This window comes from Pseudophryne corroboree, chromosome 1 (assembly GCF_028390025.1).
Source record: "Pseudophryne corroboree isolate aPseCor3 chromosome 1, aPseCor3.hap2, whole genome shotgun sequence".
Taxonomy (NCBI): domain Eukaryota; kingdom Metazoa; phylum Chordata; class Amphibia; order Anura; family Myobatrachidae; genus Pseudophryne; species Pseudophryne corroboree.
The window spans coordinates 422,720,831-422,742,952 of record NC_086444.1 but is presented as its reverse complement, the minus strand read 5'-3'; the positions used below and the strand labels follow the sequence as shown (position 1 = coordinate 422,742,952).

At 48.3% G+C, this 22,122-nt stretch overlaps 1 protein-coding gene across 1 annotated transcript in view; it reads right to left on the bottom strand.

The window, feature by feature from the left end:
* Window positions 1-22,122, bottom strand: part of POLE (DNA polymerase epsilon, catalytic subunit) — a 335,686-nt gene that overhangs the window by 194,584 nt on the left and 118,980 nt on the right. Inside the window, exons 16-18 of the mRNA XM_063913394.1 lie at window positions 781-888; window positions 565-693; window positions 381-483 (exon numbers count right to left, since the gene is read on the bottom strand). Of these exons, the coding sequence (XP_063769464.1) occupies window positions 381-483; window positions 565-693; window positions 781-888 (340 nt within the window). The remainder of the gene's footprint in view (window positions 1-380; window positions 484-564; window positions 694-780; window positions 889-22,122) is intronic.

Below are 22,122 nucleotides of genomic sequence, written 5' to 3'. Positions count from 1 at the left end.
CCTGGTAACATCTGCTGGACCTGCTAGTATATCTGACACAGACGCCCGCCGAAACAGCACTGTACTCATGGGTAATCGTTGTCGCGACCCGGCGGAGAGTTGTTGGAGGGACTCTTTCCAATATGCGTATAAAAGACGCTGTCTAGAAAGATCACTCAAAAAATAGTAAGACTATAAAAAATAAAATAAAAAAGCTTAGGGCTGCTAAAGAAACAGCAGCCCTCTGACCACGGTCCGGCTCCTGCCACACCAAACAAAAAACTGATTTGCCTGAGCCAGGGGGTGGGGTTATATGGACAGGCCCGTTGCATGCTGGGAGGCCAGAAAGCTTTGACTGATTGGTGCAAAACACATTTAAAACACAACACAGGATTACTTACTGAACTCCCCTCTCCACTGCCATGTCATCTTGCGCTGACAAGTGGCTCCTGGCTTGTTAAAGTCACAGGCGGCACAGGTGACTTCATCAACCATGGCAGAAGGCTACAAAACAGTAAAAAATTACACACAAATAGACAACATAAAGGAAAGTGAATAAGAGTTTGAGCAATGCCTTCTACTAACCTGCAGACGGTTAGTGAGGATGATATTGGGATACATAGCTCCCACATCCAGATGGTAAATGAGGGGACATTCAATCCTATTTGGCACCTCCTTCAGAGAGTTCAATTTATCTTTAATCTCGCCACACACCTAAGGCAGACAGTTAGACAAATAGTTCCTTGAATTTTAACGGTAGATGTAAAAGGAGAGTGTGAAGTACTACAGGACAATTTTTACCTCCTGGAAATTGGTTACATGCTCTAGTGGAATTTTTTCTTCCTCTTCTATAGCATGGCGCAGTGTCATCTCCACACGCTGGAGTAGGAAGTCAAATGCAGCAGGGTTCTTTAGGATACAAAACAAAAGAAGCATTATTAATACTTTGCACAGTGAAATATAACGTTTTTGGCAAATTATAAGCCTGACACTTCAAAATTCCAGGAAAATCAATCTTTGTTTGGAAATACACTTCCCCTTTTTCTTAAGGATCATGTCTTCAACATCCACACCATTATATCACGCTAATCCCAGATGGTAAAAAACAGTCCCAAGTAAAAAACTCATTACAGTCATACTGACATCCTGAGAATGTCCATGCAATGAAGGGCAACAGATGTGTCCGACCTCAGTTACAACTGTCCAATTGCATACAGCAAAAGGATGATCCTAAACCAGATTGTTGCCCTCAGCCCAATAAGAAGTGACAGATCGATGCCTTTGTTTGTTTTCAAGAAAAGGCCGGCCTGGAACAACCGTAAATAAAACCTTGCAAACTGAACAGCTGCAAAAATAAAGAACATCTTTCCAAAGACTTTCATGCAGAAATAATCAAAATACATCTTGGCGATGAGACCCATTACTAGTCTGCGCAAGGTATATTTTGTCCCTGGAAAATACTCTGCTCAAGTGTCAAACAGCATGCCTAAAATAAGAATTTACTTACCGATAATTCTATTTCTCATAGTCCGTAGTGGATGCTGGGGACTCCGTAAGGACCATGGGGAATAGCGGCTCCGCAGGAGACTGGGCACATCTAAAGAAAGCTTTAGGACTATCTGGTGTGCACTGGCTCCTCCCCCTATGACCCTCCTCCAAGCCTCAGTTAGGATACTGTGCCCGGACGAGCGTACACAATAAGGAAGGATTTTGAATCCCGGGTAAGACTCATACCAGCCACACCAATCACACCGTATAACCTGTGATCTGAACCCAGTTAACAGCATGATAACAGAGGAGCCTCTGAAAGATGGCTCACAACAATAATAACCCGATTTTTGTAACAATAACTATGTACAAGTATTGCAGACAATCCGCACTTGGGATGGGCGCCCAGCATCCACTACGGACTATGAGAAATAGAATTATCGGTAAGTAAATTCTTATTTTCTCTAACGTCCTAAGTGGATGCTGGGGACTCCGTAAGGACCATGGGGATTATACCAAAGCTCCCAAACGGGCGGGAGAGTGCGGATGACTCTGCAGCACCAAATGAGAGAACTCCAGGTCCTCCTCAGCCAGGATATCAATTTTGTAGAATTTTACAAACGTATTTGCTCCTGACCAAGTAGCTGCTCGGCAAAGTTGTAAAGCCGAGACCCCTCGGGCAGCCGCCCAAGATGAGCCCACCTTCCTTGTGGAGTGGGCATTTACAGATTTTTGGCTGTGGCAGGCCTGCCACAGAATGTGCAAGCTGAATTGTACTACAAATCCAACGAGCAATAGTCTGCTTAGAAGCAGGAGCACCCAGCTTGTTGGGTGCATACAGGATAAACAGCGAGTCAGATTTCCTGACTCCAGCCGTCCTGGAAACATATATTTTCAGGGCCCTGACAACGTCTAGCAACTTGGAGGCCTCCAAGTCCCTAGTAGCCGCAGGCACCACAAATAGGTTGGTTCAGGTGAAACGCTGAAACCACCTTGGGGAGAAACTGAGGACGAGTCCTCAATTCCGCCCTGTCCGAATGGAAAATCAGATAAGGGCTTTTTCAGGATAAAGCCGCCAATTCTGACACGCGCCTGGCCCAGGCCAGGGCCAACAGCATGACCACTTTTCATGTGAGATATTTTAACTCCACAGATTTAAGTGGTTCAAACCAATGTGACTTTTGGAACCCAAAACTACATTGAGATCCCAAAGTGCCACTGGAGGCACAAAAGGAGGCTGTATATGCAGTACCCCTTTTACAAACGTCTGAACTTCAGGGACTGAAGCTAGTTCTTTTTGGAAGAAAATTGACAGGGCCGAAATTTGAACCTTAATGGACCCCAATTTCAGGCCCATAGACACTCCTGTTTGCAGGAAATGTAGGAATCGACCCAGTTTAATTTCCTCCGTCGGGCCTTACTGGCCTCGCACCACGCAACATATTTTCGCCAATTGCGGTGATAATGTTTTTGCGGTTACATCCTTCCTGGCTTTGATCAGGATAGGGATGACTTCATCCGGAATGCCTTTTTTCCTTCAGGATCCGGCGTTCAACCGCCATGCCGTCAAACGCAGCCGCGGTAAGTCTTGGAACAGACAGGCTCCTTGCTGGAGCAGGTCCCTTCTTAGAGGTAGAGGCCACGGATCCTCCGTGAGCATCTCTTGAAGTTCCGGTTACCAAGTCCTTCTTGGCCAATCCGGAACCACGAATATAGTGCTTACTCCTCTCCATCTTATCAATCTCAGTACCTTGGGTATGAGAGGCAGAGGAGAGAACACATACCCTGACTGGTACACCCACGGTGTTACCAGAGCGTCTACAGCTTATTGCCTGAGGGTCCCTGGACCTGGCGCAATACCTGTCGAGTTTTTAATCATGTGGAAGACTTCTGGGTGAAGTCCCCACTCTCCCGGGTGGAGGTCGTGCTGAGGAAGTCTGCTTCCCAGTTGTCCACTCCCGGAATGAATACTGCTGACAGTGCTATCACATGATTTTCCGCCCAGCGAAGAATCCTTGCAGCTTCTGCCATTGCCCTCCTGCTTCTTGTGCCGCCCTGTCTGTTTACGTGGGTGACTGCCGTGATGTTGTCCGACTGGATCAACACCGGCTGACCTTGAAGCAGAGGTCTTGCTAAGCTTAGAGCATTGTAAATGTCCCTTAGCTTCAGGATATTTATGTGAAGTGATGTCTCCAGGCTTGACCATAAGCCCTGGATATTCCTTCCCTGTGTGACTGCTCCCCAGCCTCGCAGGCTGGCATCCGTGGTCACCAGGACCCAGTCCTGAATGCCTAATCTGCGGCCCTCTAGAAGATGAGCACTCTGCAACCACCACAGGAGGGACACCCTTGTCCTTGGTGACAGGGTTATCCGCTGATGCATCTGAAGATGCGACCCGGACCATTTGTCCAGCAGGTCCCACTGGAAAGTTCTTGCGTGGAATCTGCCGAATGGGATTGCTTCGTAGGAAGCCACCATTTTACCCAGAACCCTTGTGCATTGATGCACTGAGACTTGGCTCGGTTTTAGGAGGTTCCTGACTAGCTCGGATAACTCCCTGGCTTTCTCCTCCGGGAGAAACACCTTTTTCTGGACTGTGTCCAGGATCATCCCTAGGAACAGAAGACACGTCGTCGGAACCAGGTGCGATTTTGGAATATTGAGAATCCAATCGTGCTGCCGCAACACTACCTGAGATAGTGCTACACCGACCTCCAACTGTTCCCTGGATCTTACCCTTATCAGGGAATTGTCCAAGTAAGGGATAACTAAAATTCCCTTCCTTCGAAGGAATATCATCATTTCGGCCATTACCTTGGTAAAGACCCGGGGTGCTGTGGACCATCCATACGGCAGCGTCTGAACTGATAGTGACAGTTCTGTACCATAAACCTGAGGTACCCTTGGTGAGAAGGGTAAATTTTTACATGAAGGTAAGCATCCTTGATGTCCCGAGACATCATGTAGTCCCCTTCTTCCAGGTTCGCAATCACTGCTCTGAGTGACTCAATCTTGAATTTGAACCTCTGTATGTAAGTGTTCAAAGATTTTAGATTTAGAATCGGTCTCACCGAGCCGTCCGGCTTCGGTACCACAACAGTGTGGAATAATACCCCGTTCCCTGTTGCAGGAGGGGTATCTTGATTATCACCTGCTGGGAATACAGCTTGTGAATGGCTTCCAAAACTGTCTCCCTGTCAGGAGACATCGGTAAAGCCGACTTTAGGAAACGGCGAGGGGGAGACGTCTCGAATTCTAATTTGTACCCCTGAGATATCACCTGAAGGATCCAGGGGTCTACTTGCGAGTGAGCCCACTGCGCGCTGAAATTCATTGAGACGGGCCCCCCACCGTGCCTGATTCTGCTTGTAAAGCCCCAGCGTATACTGAGGGCTTGGCAGAGGCGGGAGAGGGTTTCTGTTCCTGGGAACTGGCTGATTTCTGCAGCCTTTTTCCTCTCCCTCTGTCACGGGGCAGAAATGAGGAACCTTTTGCCCGCTTGTCCACGAAAAGACTGCGCCTGATAATACGGCGTCTTCTCATGTTGAGAGGCGACCTGGGGTACAAACGTGGAATTCCCAGCTGTTGCCGTGGCCACCAGGTCTCCGTTTGGAATACGCATCACCTAACCACTGACGTGTCCATAACCCTCTACTGGTAGAAATGGACAACGCACTTAGACTTGATGCCAGTCGGCAAATATTCCGCTGTGCATCACGCATATATAGAAATGCATCTTTTAAATGCTCTATAGGCAAAAATATACTGTCCCTATCTAGGGTATCAATATTTTCAGTCAGGGAATCCGACCACGCCAACCCAGCACTGCACATCCAGGCTGAGGCGATTGCTGGTCGCAGTATAACACCAGTATGTGTGTAAATACCTTTTAGGATACCCTCCTGCTTTCTATCAGCAGGATCCTTAAGGGCGGCCATCTCAGGCGAAGGTAGAGCCCTTACAAGCGTGTGAGCACTTTATCCACCCTAGGGGGTGTTTCCCAACGCACCCTAACCTCTGGCGGGAAAGGATATAATGCCAATAACATTTTAGAAATTATCAGTTGTTATCGGGGGAAACCCACGCATCATCACACACCTCATTTAATTTCTCAGATTCAGGAAAACTACAGGTAGTTTTTCCTCACCGAACATAATACCCCTTTTTGGTGGTACTCGTATTATCAGAAATGTGTAAAACATTTTTCATTGCCTCAATCATGTAACGTGTGGCCCTACTGGAAGTCACATTTGTCTCTTCACCGTCGACACTGGAGTCAGTATCCGTGTCGGCGTCTATATCTGCCATCTGAGGTAACGGGCGCTTTAGAGCCCCTGACGGCCTATGAGACGTCTGGACAGGCAGAAGCCGAGTAGCCGGCTGTCTCATGTCAACCACTGTCTTTTATACAGAGCTGACACTGTCACGTAATTCCTTCCAACAGTTCATCCACTCAGGTGTCGACCCCCTAGGGGGTGACATCACTATTACAGGCAATCTGCTCCGTCTCCACATCATTTTTCTCCTCATACATGTCGACACAAAAGTACCGACATACAGCACACACACAGGGAATGCTCTGATAGAGGACAGGACCCCACTAGCCCTTTGGGGAGACAGAGGGAGAGTTTGCCAGCACACACCAGAGCGCTATATATATATATATATATATATATATATATATATATATATATATATATATATATATATATATATATACATACATATACATATATATACACACAGGGATAACCTTATATAAGTGTTTTTCCCCTTATAGCTGCTGTATAGTTAATACTGCGCCTAATTAGTGCCCCCCTCTCTTTTTTAACCCTTTCTGTAGTGTAGTGACTGCAGGGGAGAGCCAGGGAGCTTCCCTCCAACGGAGCTGTGAGGGAAAATGGCGCCAGTGTGCTGAGGAGATAAGGCCGCCGATAAGGGGGCGGAGCCTATCACCCGTTTTTCTATGTATTCTGACAGGGGTTAAATGCATCCATATAGCCCAGGAGCTATATGTGATGCATTTCTTTTGCCATCCAAGGTGTTTTTATTGCGTCTCAGGGCACCCCCCCCCAGCGCCCTGCACCCTCAGTGACCGAAGTGTGAAGTGTGCTGAGAGCAATGGCGCACAGCTGCAGTGCTGTGCGATACCTTGTTGAAGACAGGACGTCTTCTGCCGCCGATTTTCCGGACCTCTTCTGCCTTTTGGCTCTGTAAGGGGGCCGGCGGCGCGGCTCTGGGACCCATCCAAGCTGGGCCTGTGATCGTCCCTCTGGAGCTAATGTCCAGTAGCCTAAGAAGCCCAATCCACTCTGCACGCAGGTGAGTTCGCTTCTTCTCCCCTTAGTCCCTCGATGCAGTGAGCCTGTTGCCAGCAGGTCTCACTGAAAATAAAAAACCTAAACTAAAACTTTCACTAAGAAGCTCAGGAGAGCCCCTAGTGTGCACCCTTCTCGTTCGGGCACAGAGATCTAACTGAGGCTTGGAGGAGGGTCATAGGGGGAGGAGCCAGTGCACACCAGATAGTCCTAAAGCTTTCTTTAGATGTGCCCAGTCTCCTGCGGAGCCGCTATTCCCCATGGTCCTTACGGAGTCCCCAGCATCCACTTAGGACGTTAGAGGGAAAAAAATAAGCATTTTGCAAGAAAATAGATTTGGCTTTTGGTAATTGATAATCCAACTACGAGCCCCAAAGTCTAGGTCCCATCTCTGTAATGTTTCTTAAGAACATCTAGAGGACACTGCCTCTATTAAGAGGTCATTCAAATAAGAGATGACCACCACACCCCAGCAGAACATCTGGATGGGAGCCATGACTGCAATCGTATTTGTTAACACCAATGTAGCCGACTCCAGACCAAAATGTAACTCACAAATCTGGAAGTAATGGGTCTGAATGGCAAAATCGAAAAAAGGTACTTGAAAATGTCCTAAACTGAAAACATATAAAATGAGCATTCTTGATGTCCACTGATGCCAGGAATCCATCTGATTCCAAGCTTTTGATGACTTCAATGAATCCATCATGAACTTGCCACCTGAACATAAATGTTAGGGTACTGAAGGTCATAATTGGATTAATTGTTGAAACATTCCAGATCATTATTTCCCCTCATAATTTAATCTGAAGTGGAATTTAATAGATTTGGTAGAGAAGCTGTCTGATACTGTGAATCATGTAAAAGCCTGTATTATATGCAAATTTGTTGAAGGATTTAAAAGCACCAATTTTGTTAAATGGAGCTTTTATAAACAATATTCCAGTGTCCCATACAGAATGAATAACTACTTTATACAGAGACACACAGGTATTAGGTCTTGTATTGCAACATTGCCTAAATACAAAACACTTACACAAGCAAAAAATAGGATTTTGGTACTTACCAGGTAAATCCTTTTCTTTGAATCCATAGGGGGCACTTGAGTACTCTTGGGATATGGACGGCCTCCATAGGAACAGGGCACTGAATATTTAAATTTAGAACACTCCACCCCTTCATATCCCAGAGTACCTCAGTGTTTTTTACTGAGCCGAACAGGAGCTATAGAGAGGTTGACAATGGAGTATTACATATAACATAACGGACAACAATGAAGTTGACACATAACGTTACTGACAACTAAACAGTTGACACCATAACCAGCACTTGATCATTTGAACCAGTCGGTGAGAGTGTGTTACCATAAGATCCCCTGAACCTACCACAAACCAGGTAAAACTGCTCTGGGTGGGCGTCCAGTGCCCCCTATGGATTCAAAGAAAAGGATTTACCTGGTAAGTACCAAAATCCTATTTTCTTTTTCATCCACTAGGGGTCACTGGAGTACTCTTGGGAAGTACCAAAGCTTCCCCCGTGGGCGGGAGAGCTGTTTGGCACCTGTAACACTAGGCAGCCAAAGCTAGATGCTGATGCCGCAAACGTATCAAACTTGTAAAAGCGCACAAACGTGTGCACTGAAGACCATATAGCCGCACGGCAAAGCTGCGTCGTAGAAGCTCCACGACCAGCTGCCCATGAAGTTCCCACAGAACGTGTGGAATGAGCTGTTACGGATGTAGGCGGCTGTAACCTAGCATGAAGGTAAGCCGGACGTATTGTCAGTTTTATCCATCTGGATAAGGCCTGCTTAGACGCTGGCCAACCCATCTTGGCAGCATCATAGAGAACAAAAAACGTATCCGTCTTACGAACTGTAGACGTTCAGGATACATAAACGCGTAAAGCGCATACCACATCCAGAGTTCCAGAATGTGCTGTTAACACAGGAACTACTATTGGTTGATTGATGTGAAAAGATGACACTACCTTTGGTAAGAAAGCGCGATTCGTCCGAAGTTCCGCTCTGTCATCATGAAACACCAAATACGGTGGCTTGCATGATAAGGCACCCAAATCTGAAACACGCCTTGCCGAAGCTAAGGCTAGAAGAAAAATTGTTTTCCAAGTGAGAAACTTTATATCCACTTGCTGTAAGGGTTCAAAAAATGAAGACTGTAAGAAATCTAAAACCAGATTCAAGTCCCATGGCGCTGTAGGTGGAATGAATGGGGGCTGTACTCTGAGGACACCTTGCAGAAACGTGTGTACCGACGGCAATAGAGCCAATCGTCTTTGAAAATAAATTGACAACGCAGATACCTGCACCTTTAGTGTAGATAAACGCAGTCCTCCATCTAACCCCGTCTGGAGAAATAACAAAAGACGGGATAACTTGAAAACTGATGTCGGAAACTTCAGAGCTTCACACCAACCTATATAGGCACGCCAAATTCTGTAATAATGAGCTGCCGTAACTGGCTTCCTAGCACGTAACATGGTTGGTATAACAGATTTCGGAATGCCCTCTCTTCTCAAGAGGGCGGTCTCAACAGCCACCCCGTCAAAAGCAGCCGCGCTAAATCGGGGTAAAGGAACGGACCCCGTTGTAACAAGTCCAGACGTAGAGGGAGCGGCCAAGCATCGTCTGCGAGTAGTCCGTGGAGATCCGAGAACCAAGCTCTTCGAGGCCAATGAGGAGCCACTAGTATGACTGTGACAGACTCTCTTTTGATCCGTTTTAGCACCAGAGGGAGCAGCGGAAACGGTGGAAACAGATACACTAGGCTGTACGGCCACGCGATTATGAGAGCATCCACCGCCACTGCCTTTGGATCTCTCGTTCTGGACACATACTGGAGCGTTTAGTGATTGTGGCGAGACGCCATCAGGTCCACCTGAGGGTAACCCCACCGCTGAACCAACATGTGAAACACCTCTGGATTTAATGCCCATTCTCCTGGATGAAAATCCCAACAGCTGAGATAATCCGCCTCCCAGTTGTCCACTCCCGGAATGAACACTGCCGACAATATCACCTGGTGGTATTCTGCCCAATTGAGGATTCGAGCTACTTCCCGGATTGCCATGCGGCTTCTCGTTCCTCCTTGTTTGTTGATGTATGCGACTGCCGTTGCGTTTTCTGACTGCACTTGGACAGTCAGAGCGAAGCATGTGTACTGCTTGTCGTAGTGCACTGTAAATTGCGCGGAGTTCCAGGACATTTATAGACAGCAATCTTTTGTGATCCGCCCAGAGACCCTGGAGTTGACAATTTTGAACTACAGCTCCCCAACCTCTGAGACTCGCGTCCGTCGTTAGAATTATCCAATTCCAGCCGCCGAACAGTTTCCCTGCGGTTAAATTGTGTTCCTTGAGCCACCAGAGTAGAGACACCCTTGACCTTGGCGACAACCTCACCCTGTGGTGAATCTGCAGATGCGAGCCCGACCACTGTGCGAGCACATCCAGTGGAAATGGACGTGAGTGAAATCTTCCGAACTGAAGCGCTTCGAAAGCCGCCACCATTGTTCCTAAGAGGCGAATGCACAAATGTACCGAGACTGTGCGTGGCTTGAGCACTAATTGTACCAGATGGCGAATAATCTGTACTTTCTGTTGTGGTAGGTAAATTCCTTGATTGACCGTATCTAAAATCATACCTAGGAATTGAAGGCGTTGAGACGGAATTAGATGTGATTTCTTGAAGTTGACAAACCAACCGTGGTGAACCAGTACATTGTACGTTAGCAGCGCATGTTGGAGAAGCATCTGTTGAGACGGGGCTTTGATGAGCAGATCGTCTAAGTACGGAACTATTGTCACTCCCAGGGATCGGAGATGAGCTATCATCACAAACATCACTTTGGTGAATACCCGAGGCGCTGACGAAAGGCCAAACGGTAGAGCCTGAAACTGGTAATGGTTCTGGCGTATTGCAAACCGCAAGAATCTCTGATGAGGCTGCCAAATCGGAATGTGTAAGTACGCATCCTTGAGATCTAGCGCAATCATGAATTCCTTTGGCTCTAAACCCGCAATCACTGAACGCAGAGATTCCATCTTGAATCTGTAGTAAGTTACGTACCGATTGAGACCCTTTAAGTTCAATATTGGCCTGACTGAGCCATCCGACTTCGGTACCACAAACAGACTGGAATAATAACCCTGACCCTGTTGGTGTACAGGGACCGAAATCAAAACTGCTGAATCCAGTTGGGACTGAATAGCAATTTGCAGAACCGCCCTCTTGTCGTCCGACAGAGGCAGTCCTGTCTTGAAAAACCGCAGTGGCGGAAGACAGTCGAACTCTATTTTGTAACCTCTTAACACTAAATTGCGGATCCACCCATCCGCGGATGTCTGGAACCACGCCAAATGGAACGTCTGAAGGCGTGCTCCCACAATCGGAGAACCGAGATGGGCTGGTAGCCCGTCATGCCACGGGCTTGTCGGTGACCTTAGCGTCCTGACGACTTGTGTTGGTTTGTTGGAAACCACGTCCACGACCCCGTCTACCAGGCGTGGCTGTTCCTCTGCCACGTCCGCGAAAGGACTGAGGTCTAAAGGATTTGAACGCCGGTCCAGAGTACCTCCGTCTTGGTACCGGTGGAGGCAATGGTAAGAAAACAGACTTTCCTCCCGTGGCCTCAGAAATCCATGTGTCCAATTCAGGACCAAACAACTTCTTGCCACCGTAAGGTAACGCCTCTATACCTCTTTTGACCTCTGCCTCCGCTTGCCAAGAACGCACCCAGAGTGCTCGTCGTGCCGTAACTAGCGACGATGAAAGGCGAGAAGTGAGCTGACAGACGTCAGTAGAAGCTGTACAGAGATACTCCGCAGCCTCACACATTTGATCAGCAAGAAGTATAAGGTGTTCGTCATGTAGGGCAGACTTGAGTTCTGTTATCCATACTATGAGCGCCTTAGTGACCCAGATACCAACTCCTGCTGCTACATACATGGACTTTAGCATAGTTTCTATTTTGCGATCTGAAGGGTCTTTAAGCGTAGTAGCAGCTGGCACTGGTATGGTTAATTTCTTTGTAAGCTTCGACACTGACGAATCAACTATTGGTGGATTCTCCCATGTACATGTCACAGAGTCTGGAAACGGGTAACTAGACTTAAATCTGCGAGGTATAGAGAACCGTTTATCTGGATTCTGTCGTGTTTCTAATAACATCTTATTAAGAGACTCCGAAACAGGAAAACACATTGGAGTTCTCTGTCGTTTAGTAAATACGACCTGATCATTTGTCAGAGGCTCCTCAGTTTCTGTAAACTTCAGAGACTGACGCACCGCTCTGATGAGATTATCAATGCCTGAGCTGTTAAAATCCTCACTATCTGACTCCACTTCGCCCTCCTCACCCTCATCTTGTGCCGTGAGGTCTGGCATGGAATAGTCAGAATGCAACATAGCAGAAACTGGTAAATCATAAGACATATGAAATTTATCCCGTCTACCCAAAATGGATTTGGACCTTTCGCAAGGCGGAGACGCCTCCGGTAGTTCTGGCGGTCTCACCCTAGACTCAGATCTTGCCGCTTCCCGCTCTTGTCGAGCGGCGGTCAATTCTGATTGTAACCCAGCCAGTACATTGGCTAGCATTTCCCATGGAGGGTCCGTGGAGGAAATTGGCTTTAAAACCGGAGCAGAAATTGTATTCGGAACCGAATCCACAAAACATACTGTACATGTGGTAGATCCATCCGGTAACACACTGCTACAGCCTTTGCAGTAATGCTTTTTAATTTTTGCTGGTGCCTTACTCATTATGGAGACAGACAATACAATACACAAAAAACAGACACTTGCACGACTCAGTAAAATAGTACTAAGGTGTCTCTATATATATATCTGGCCAAGTGCAGTACACATGGCCAGTACTATGAAATGTGATCCCAAATTCCCACTAACACCGAAGCATGGTTAAAATGGCTGCCATGCTTAAAATCATAGTCACAGTACAGGTTACAAGCTTATAGACTGATATATAACCCTGTATGAAAATCCTGTGTAATCATCCCTGCAGCCTAGCATACTGCTATTGCTGCAGTTTATCCCCCCTCGTGCCGCTGATTGTACCCCCTCGTGCAGCTGATTGTATCAGTCTTGCAGCCTGTAATGCCCCCCCCCCCCCCTGTATGCGGATGCAGTATGCGGGGCGGGCAGCGTGTGGGGCCGCCAGCGGGACGCGCTGGAAACAGACAGCGGGGGCGGGTGGGCGGACTGTAGAGGGATCCCAGCACCATCAGCGTTGAAGAAAACCTTGTCCCCACACAGCCCCGACCAACATACCTTGACTCCTGCTCCTGTGGTGAGGCTCCGACGGGGCTTCTGTGTAAGCGCCAGCCAGCCTGTCTGCAGGATGTCTGTCTGGCTGCTCATTTAGTGAGGACCGACACGCCACAGCTGCTTGTAGCAGCTTGCACTATCCCTGACCTGGCTTTTGGAAGGGGAAAAGGGATGTGTATGAAAAAGAAACAATATTAACTTAAAAATCAAAAAATATTCAAAATAATTGTGGACTAAGCCACAGACCTTGTTGCTACTTGAGCACAGAAAAAACACTGAGGTACTCTGGGATATGGAGGGGTGGAGTGTTCTAAATTTAAATATTCAGTGCCCTGTTCCTATGGAGGCCGTCCATATCCCAAGAGTACTCCAGTGATCCCTAGTGGATGAAAAAGAAATACGATTTTAAACCTACCGGTAAATCTTTTTCTCCTAGTCCGTAGAGGATGCTGGGGACTCCGTAAGGACCATAGGGATAGATGGGCTCCACAGGAGACATGGGCACTAAAAAGAACTTTAGATATGGGTGTGCACTGGCTCCTCCCTCTATGCCCCTCCTCCAGACCTCAGTTAGAGAAACTGTACCGAGAGGAGACGGACAGTACTAGGAAAGGATTTTTGTTAATCCAAGGGCAAGATTCATACCAGCCCACACCGTATAACCTGGATATACGAACCAGTCAACAGTATGAAACAAAACAGCATCAGACAGAGACTGATCAAACTGTAACATAACCCTTATGTAAGCAATAACTATATACAAGTCTTGCAGAATGTAGTCCGCACTGGGACGGGCGCCCAGCATCCTCTACGGACTAGGAGAAAAAGATTTACCGGTAGGTTTAAAATCTTATTTTCTCTTACGTCCTAGAGGATGCTGGGGACTCCGTAAGGACCATGGGGATTATACCAAAGCTCCAAACCGGGCGGGAGAGTGCGGATGACTCTGCAGCACAGATTCAGCAAACATGAGGTCCTCATCAGCCAGGGTATCAAACTTGTAGAACTTTGCAAAGGTGTTTGATCCCGACCAAGTCGCTGCTCGGCAAAGCTATAATGCCGAGACGCCTCGGGCAGCCGCCCAAGAAGAGCCCACCTTCCTAGTGGAATGGGCCTTTACCGAATTTGGTACCGGCAATCCAGCCGTAGAATGAGCCTGCTGAATCGTGTTACAGATCCAGCGAGCAATAGTCTGCTTAGAAGCAGGAGCGCCAACCTTGTTGGCTGCATACAGGACAAACTGACTGTTTTCCTCACCCTAGCCGTTCTGGCTACATAAATTTTCAATGCCCTGACCACATCAAGGGACTCTGAATCCTCCAAGTCCGGCGTAGCCACAGGCACTACAATAGCTTGGTTCATATGAAAAGACGAAACCACCTTGGGCAAAAATTGACGACGAGTCCGCAACTCTGCTCTATCCACATGGAAAACCAGATAGGGGCTTTTGTGAGATAAAGCCGCCAATTCCGACACTCGCCTTGCCGATGCCAAGGCCAACAACATGACCACTTTCCAAGTGAGATACTTAAATTCCACCGTTTTAAGAGGCTCAAACCAGTGAGACTTAAGGAAACGTAACACCACGTTAAAGGTCCCAGGGTGCCACTGGAGGCACAAAAGGAGGCTGGATATGCAGCAATCCCTTCACAAAAGTCTGTACTTCCGGAAGAGAAGCCAATTCCTTCTGAAAGAAAATGGATAGGGCCGAAATCTGAACCTTAATGGACCCTAATTTTAGGTCCAAATTCACTCCAGTCTGTAGGAAGTGAAGGAAACGGCCCAGATGGAATTCTTCCGGAGAAGCATTCCTGGACTCACACCAAGATACATACTTCCTCCAAATACGGTGATGTTTCGCTGTCACGTCCTTCCTAGCCTTTATCAGAGTAGGAATGACCTCATCCGGAATGCCATTTTCCGCTAGGATCCGGTGTTCAACCGCCATGCCGTCAAACGCAGCCGCGGCAAGTCTTGGAACAGACAGGGCCCCTGTTGTAACAGGTCCTCTCTGAGAGGAAGAGGCCACGGATCTTCTGTGAGCATTTCCTGCAGATCCGGATACCAGGCCCTTCGAGGCCAATCTGGAACAATGAGAATTGTCTGTACTCCTCTTCGTCTTATGATTCTCAATATCGTGGAGATGAGGGGAAGAGGAGGAAAACACATAGACAGACTGGAACACCCACGGTGTCACCAGGGCGTCCACTGCTACCGCCTGAGGGTCCCTCGACCTGGCGCAATACCTCGGTAGCTTTTTGTTGAGGCGTTACGCCATCATGTCTATCTGAGGCAGTCCCCACTGACTTGCAATCTCTGCGAAGACTTCCTGATGAAGTCCCCACTCTCCTGGATGTAGATCGTGCCTGCTGAGGAAGTCTGCTTCCCAGTTGTCCACTCCCGGGATGAAGACTGCGGTCAGAGCGCTTACATGATTTTCCGCCCAGCGAAGAATCCTGGTGGCTTCTGCCATTGCCACTCTGCTCTTTGTTCCGCCTTGGCGGTTTACATGAGCCACTGCGGTGATGTTCCGACACTCGCCTTGCCGATGCCAAGGCCAACAACATGACCACTTTCCAAGTGAGATACTTAAATTCCACCGTTTTAAGAGGCTCAAACCAGTGAGACTTAAGGAAACGTAACACCACGTTAAGGTCCCAGGGTGCCACTGGAGGCACAAAAGGAGGCTGGATATGCAGCAATCCCTTCACAAAAGTCTGTACTTCCGGAAGAGAAGCCAATTCCTTCTGAAAGAAAATGGATAGGGCCGAAATCTGAACCTTAATGGACCCTAATTTTAGGCCCAAATTCACTCCAGTCTGTAGGAAGTGAAGGAAACGGCCCAGATGGAATTCTTCCGGAGGAGCATTCCTGGACTCACACCAAGATACATACTTCCTCCAAATATGGTGATGTTTCGCTGACACGTCCTTCCTAGCCTTTATCAGAGTAGGAATGACCTCATCCGGAATGCCATTTTCCGCTAGGATCCGGCGTTCAACCGCCATGCCGTCAAACGCAGCCGCGGTAAGTCTTGGAACAGACAGGGCCCCTGTTGTAACAGGTCCTCTCTGAGAGGAAGAGGCCACGGATCTTCTGTGAGCATTTCCTGCAGATCCGGATACCAGGCCCTTCGAGGCCAATCTGGAACAATGAGAATTGTCTGTACTCCTCTTCGTCTTATGATTCTCAATATCTTGGAGATGAGGGGAAGAGGAGGAAAACACATAGACAGACTGGAACACCCACGGTGTCACCAGGGCGTCCACTGCTACCGCCTGAGGGTCCCTCGACCTGGCGCAATACCTCGGTAGCTTTTTGTTGAGGCGTGACGCCATCATGTCTATCTGAAGCAGTCCCCACTGACTTGCAATCTCTGCAAAGACTTCATGATGAAGTCCCCACTCTCCTGGATGTAGATCGTGCCTGCTGAGGAAGTCTGCTTCCCAGTTGTCCACTCCCGGGATGAAGACTGCGGTCAGAGCGCTTACATGATTTTCCGCCCAGCGAAGAATCCTGGTGGCTTCTGCCATTGCCACTCTGCTCTTTGTTCCGCCTTGGCGGTTTACATGAGCCACTGCGGTGATGTTCCGACACTCGCCTTGCCGATGCCAAGGCCAACAACATGACCACTTTCCAAGTGAGATACATAAATTCCACCGTTTTAAGAGGCTCAAACCAGTGAGACTTAAGGAAACGTAACACCACGTTAAGGTCCCAGGGTGCCACTGGAGGCACAAAAGGAGGCTGGATATGCAGCAATCCCTTCACAAAAGTCTGTACTTCCGGAAGAGAAGCAAATTCCTTCTGAAAGAAAATGGATAGGGCCGAAATCTGAACCTTAATGGACCCTAATTTTAGGCCCAAATTCACTCCAGTCTGTAGGAAGTGAAGGAAACGGCCCAGATGGAATTCTTCCGGAGGAGCATTCCTGGACTCACACCAAGAGACATACTTCCTACAAATACGGGATGAAGACTGCTGTCAGAGCGCTTACATGATTTTCCGGGATGGGATGAAGACTGCTGTCAGAGCACTTACATGATTGTCCGCCCAGCAAAGAATCTTGGTGGCTTCTGCCATTGCCACTCTGCTCTTTGTTCCGCCTTGGCGGTTTACATGAGCCACTGCGGTGATGTTGTCTGATTGAATTAGAACCGGTAGGTCGTGAAGGAAAGTCTCCGCTTGACGAAGGCCGTTGTATATGGCCCTCAACTCCAGTACGTTGATGTGAAGGCAAGTCTCCTGGCTTGACCAGAGACCCTGGAAGTTTCTCCCCTGTGTGACTGCTCCCCAACCTCGGAGGCTCGCGTCCGTGGTTACCAGAACCCAGTCCTGAATGCCTAACCTGCGACCCTCTAGAAGGTGAGCACTCTGCAGCCACCACAGGAGAGATACCCTGGCCTTGGGGGACAGGGTGATCATCTGATGAATCTGTAGATGAGACCCGGACCACTTGTCCAGAAGGTCCCATTGAAAAGTTCTTGCATGGAACCTGCCGAACGGAATGGCCTCGTAAGTTGCCACCATCTTTCTCAGAACTCGAGTGCAGTGATGCACCGACACCCTTTTTGGCTTCAATAGGTCCTTGACCAAAGACACGAGTTCTTGGGCCTTTTCCGTCGGAAGATAAACCCTTTTCTGGTCTGTATCCAGAACCATGCCTAAGAAAGGCAAACGAGTCGTTGGAACCAACTGTGACTTCGGGATATTGAGAATCCAGCCGTGCTGTTGCAACACCCTCAGGGAGAGTGATACGCTGTTCAGTAACTGTTCTCTCGATCTCGCTTTTATTAGGAGATCGTCCAAGTACGGGATAATTGTGACACCCTGCTTGCGCAGGAGCACCATCATTTCCGCCATCACCTTTGTGAAAATTCTCGGGGCCGTGGAAAGCCCAAACGGCAACGTCTGAAATTGGTAATGACAATCCTGTACAGCAAACCTCAGGAACGCCTGATGAGGCAGATATATGTGGACATGAAGGTATGCATCCTTTATGTCCAGAGACACCATATAAATCCCCTCCCTTTCAGGCTGGCGATGACCGCTCTGAGCGACTCCATCTTGAACTCGAACCTTTTTAAGTATAGGTTTAAGGATTTTAAATTCAAAATGGGCCTGACCGAACCGTCCGGTTTCGGGACTACAAACAGGGTTGAGTAATAACCCCATCCCCTGCTGCAGCAGGGGGACTTTGACCACCACTTGCTGAAGACACAATTTTTGAATTGCATTTAACACTATCTCCCTCTCTGGGGGAGAAGCCAGTAGGGCCGATTTGAAAAACCGGCGAGGAGGCACCTCTTCGAATTCCAGCTTGTAACCCTGGGAAACAATTTCTATTGCCCAGGGATCCACCTGTGAGTGAACCCAGACGTGGCTGAAAAGTCGAAGACGTGCCCCCACTGGGGCGGACTCCCTCAGCGGAGCCCCAGCGTCATGCGGTGGATTTTGTAGAGGCCGGGGAGCACTTCTGCTCCTGGGAACTAGCTGTGGTTGGCAGCTTTTTCCCCCGCACTCTCTTGGGTTTATGCGACCGAAAGGACTGCATCTGATAATGTGGTGTTTTCTTAGGCTGTGAGGAAACATAACGCAAAAAAGTTGATTTACCTGCCGTAGCCGTGGAAACAAGGTCTGTGAGACCTTCCCCAAACAATTCCTCACCCTTGTAAGGTAAAACTTCCATATGCCTCTTCGAGTCGGCATCGCCCGTCCATTGTCGGGTCCATAGGGCTCATCTAGCCGAAATCGCCATAGTGTTGGCCCTGGAACCCAGTAGGCCAATGTCTCTCTGAGCATCCCTCATATACAGGACAGCATCTTTAATATGACGCAGGGTCAATAAAATGGTTTCCTTATCCAGCGTATCTATATCAGCAGACAAGGTATCTGTCCACGCTGCTACAGCGCTACAAACCCAAGCCGACGCTATCGCCGGTCTGAGTAAGGTACCAGTATGTGTGTAAATAGACTTCAAGGTAGTCTCCTGTCTGCGATCAGCAGGATCCTTGAGGGTTGCCGTATCTTGAGATGGCAGCGCTACCTTTTTGGATAAGCGAGTCAACGCTTTATCCACCCTCGGGGAGGATTCCCACCGTAACCTGTCCTTAGTAGGGAACGGATACGCCATAAGAATCCTTTTGGGAATCGGCAGCTTTTTGTCTGGAGATTCCCAAGCCTTTTCAAATAATTTGTTCAGCTCGTGAGATGGGGGAAAGGTTACCTCAGGTTTCTTTTCCTTATACATGCGCACCCTCGTGTCAGGGACAGCGGGGTCATCTGTGATATGAAACACCTTTTATTGCAATGATCATATAATGAATACTTTTAGCCAATTTTGGCTGCAACTTTGCATCATCGTAGTCGACACTGGAGTCAGAATCCGTGTCGGTATCAGTGTCTACTATTTGGGATAGTGGGCGCTTTTGAGACCCAGAAGGTCCCTGCGACATAGTGAAAGGCAGGGTTCGACTCCCTGTACACTCCCTGGACTCAGCTTTGTCCAACCTTTTGTGCAATAAAATAGGATTTTGGTACCTACCGGTAAATCCTTTTCTCTTAGTCCGTAGAGGATGCTGGGGACTCCAAAAGGACCATGGGGTATAGACGGATCCGCAGGAGCTTGGGCACACTGTAAAGACTTAAACTGGGTGTGAACTGGCTCCTCCCTCTATGCCCCTCCTCCAGACCTCAGTTAGAAAACTGTGCCCAGGAGAGATGGACATTTCGAGGAAAGAATTTATTGTTATAAACACGGTGAGTGTCCTACCAGCTCACACCTCAAACACACCGTAACACGTGGCATTCAGTAGAACACCAGCCAACGGCATGAACACAACACAGCCACATGCTGGGAAAATATGTAACACAAACCCTGTGTCCACCTAAGCAAAAATAAGCCCCCGCATGAACAACGGTAGCAACCACCTGACAGAGAAGACACACCACTAGGATGTAACCAGAAACAAAAACTGCAGACACAGTACGCACAGGGACGGGCGCCCAGGATCCTCTACGGACTAAGAGAAAAGGATTTACCGGTAGGTACCAAAATCCTATTTTCTCATACGTCCTAGAGGATGCTGGGGACTCCAAAAGGACCATGGGGTTTATACCAAAGCTCCAAAACAGGTGGGAGAGTGCGAACGACTCTGCAGCACCGACTGAGCAAACAAAAGGTCCCCAAAAATCAGGATATCAAACTTGTAGAACATAGCAAAAGGGTTTGATCCTGACCAAGAATCCTCTCTTCAAAGTTAAACAGCCGAAACTCCTCGGGTAACCGTCCCAGAAAAAACCATCTTCCCAAAAGAATGGACCTCCACCGACTCCGGTGACGGCAATCCAGCCGTAGAACGCACGTGCCAACTGTATCACAGATACCGCACGTAACAGACTGCATATCACAGTCTCGCCAGCCATGCTGGGAACATACTAGACAAACAAAGCCTCCGTTTCTCCAAATTGAGCCAACTGGCGACCCACATACTCAAAACCCTGGCTATATCGAGGGAATTTGAATCATCTAATGCCTAAATAACCACCGGCATCAAAAAAGGGCCGATTTCTGCGAAACACAGAAATCAATCTTGGTAGAACTACCAACCAAATACTCAATTTCTCTCTATCCGCCTGAAAGATCAAACAAGGCTACTGTGAGACAACACCACCACGTCCGACAATCGCCCTGCGGACGTCAAAGCCAATAGCTTGACCACTTTCCAAGAGAGAAATTTTGTAAAGAAACTTAGTAAGATTGCATCCACACCGGCTTGTAAAGTATGGATAAGCCCGACCTAGCTGAAAGTCTTCCATAAGAGCCTTCGTGGATACACACCGAAACACATAATCACTCCAACTACAGTGGTCACGCTGTGCCGTTAGTTCTTTCCCAGCCTGAAGAATTAAGGAAACCGACTTCACTGGGAACACCCTTCCGGCTTAGGGTATGGCATTCAACCGCTTTGCCGTCCGACGCAGCCATGGTAAGTCATGACACACGCCCTGATCCTGTTATAACATAACTTCACCTAGAGTAAGAAGGCATCAATCCTTTATGAGTAACCATGAAAAGTGGATAGCCAACCCTCACTGGCTAGACCGGATTCAAGAGGATCACCGGAATCTTTGATCATCCTACGCTTACTACCACCAGAAAGGTGAAACCGGGGAGGCCACATAGACCTACTAAAAACACCTACGATGTCACGAGGATGTCCACTGCTATGTCCTGAGTGTCCCTTGACCTGGAACCATCTCCCTGAGATCTCTCCTTGAGGCGAGACGCCCACATGTCCAATTTCGACACTCCGCCAAGACTTGTCATGTCTGAGAAAGCTTCTCGATGATGACTGAATTTTCCCCGGCTGGATATCGCGTCAGCAGATGAACTCTATTCCTTCGTCGTTCACCTCCGGAACGAAGCCTGCTAATACAGCGTTTACCAGACTGCCCAGTTAACTGCAAACTGTGCATCTTCTGCCATTGCCGCTTTTCTGTAGTGGGACCTGAACCTAGGCCTTCCTGGTTGGGTGTAGGGTGGATAAATGTGCTGAGCCACACGGTCTCATTCTCCATGTTCCGCCATAGCGGCTTACTGACGCCACTGCTGACAAGTCCTCTGGCAGAACTAATACAGCAGAAAACAGAATACGTTCGTCAAGAAAGCTTACCGCAGACCAGTTTCCCAACTTGACCTTATCCTCTTGAAACACGTCCCCTGCTAAGGACAGCTCCCCAGCTTCGGAGATCTGTAAGCACGGACACCAGGATCTAAACCTGTATCCTGAACCTTCATTCCTCTAGAAGGAAGGACCTGAGCAGACACCACGGGAGCGATGTCATGACCGCTTGGATAATATTCCGGCGCAGGTGAGACCCGGACCACATTCCCAACTGGTCCCATGAAAACCACCCAGGTATTAGACCTGCTGACCGAAAAGGAACCTCCTAGGCCGCACCCATCTGTCTTATTATCAGAACATATTAATGAGGTGTCAACTCAAAGCCGATCCAACTCTGGACCCACAG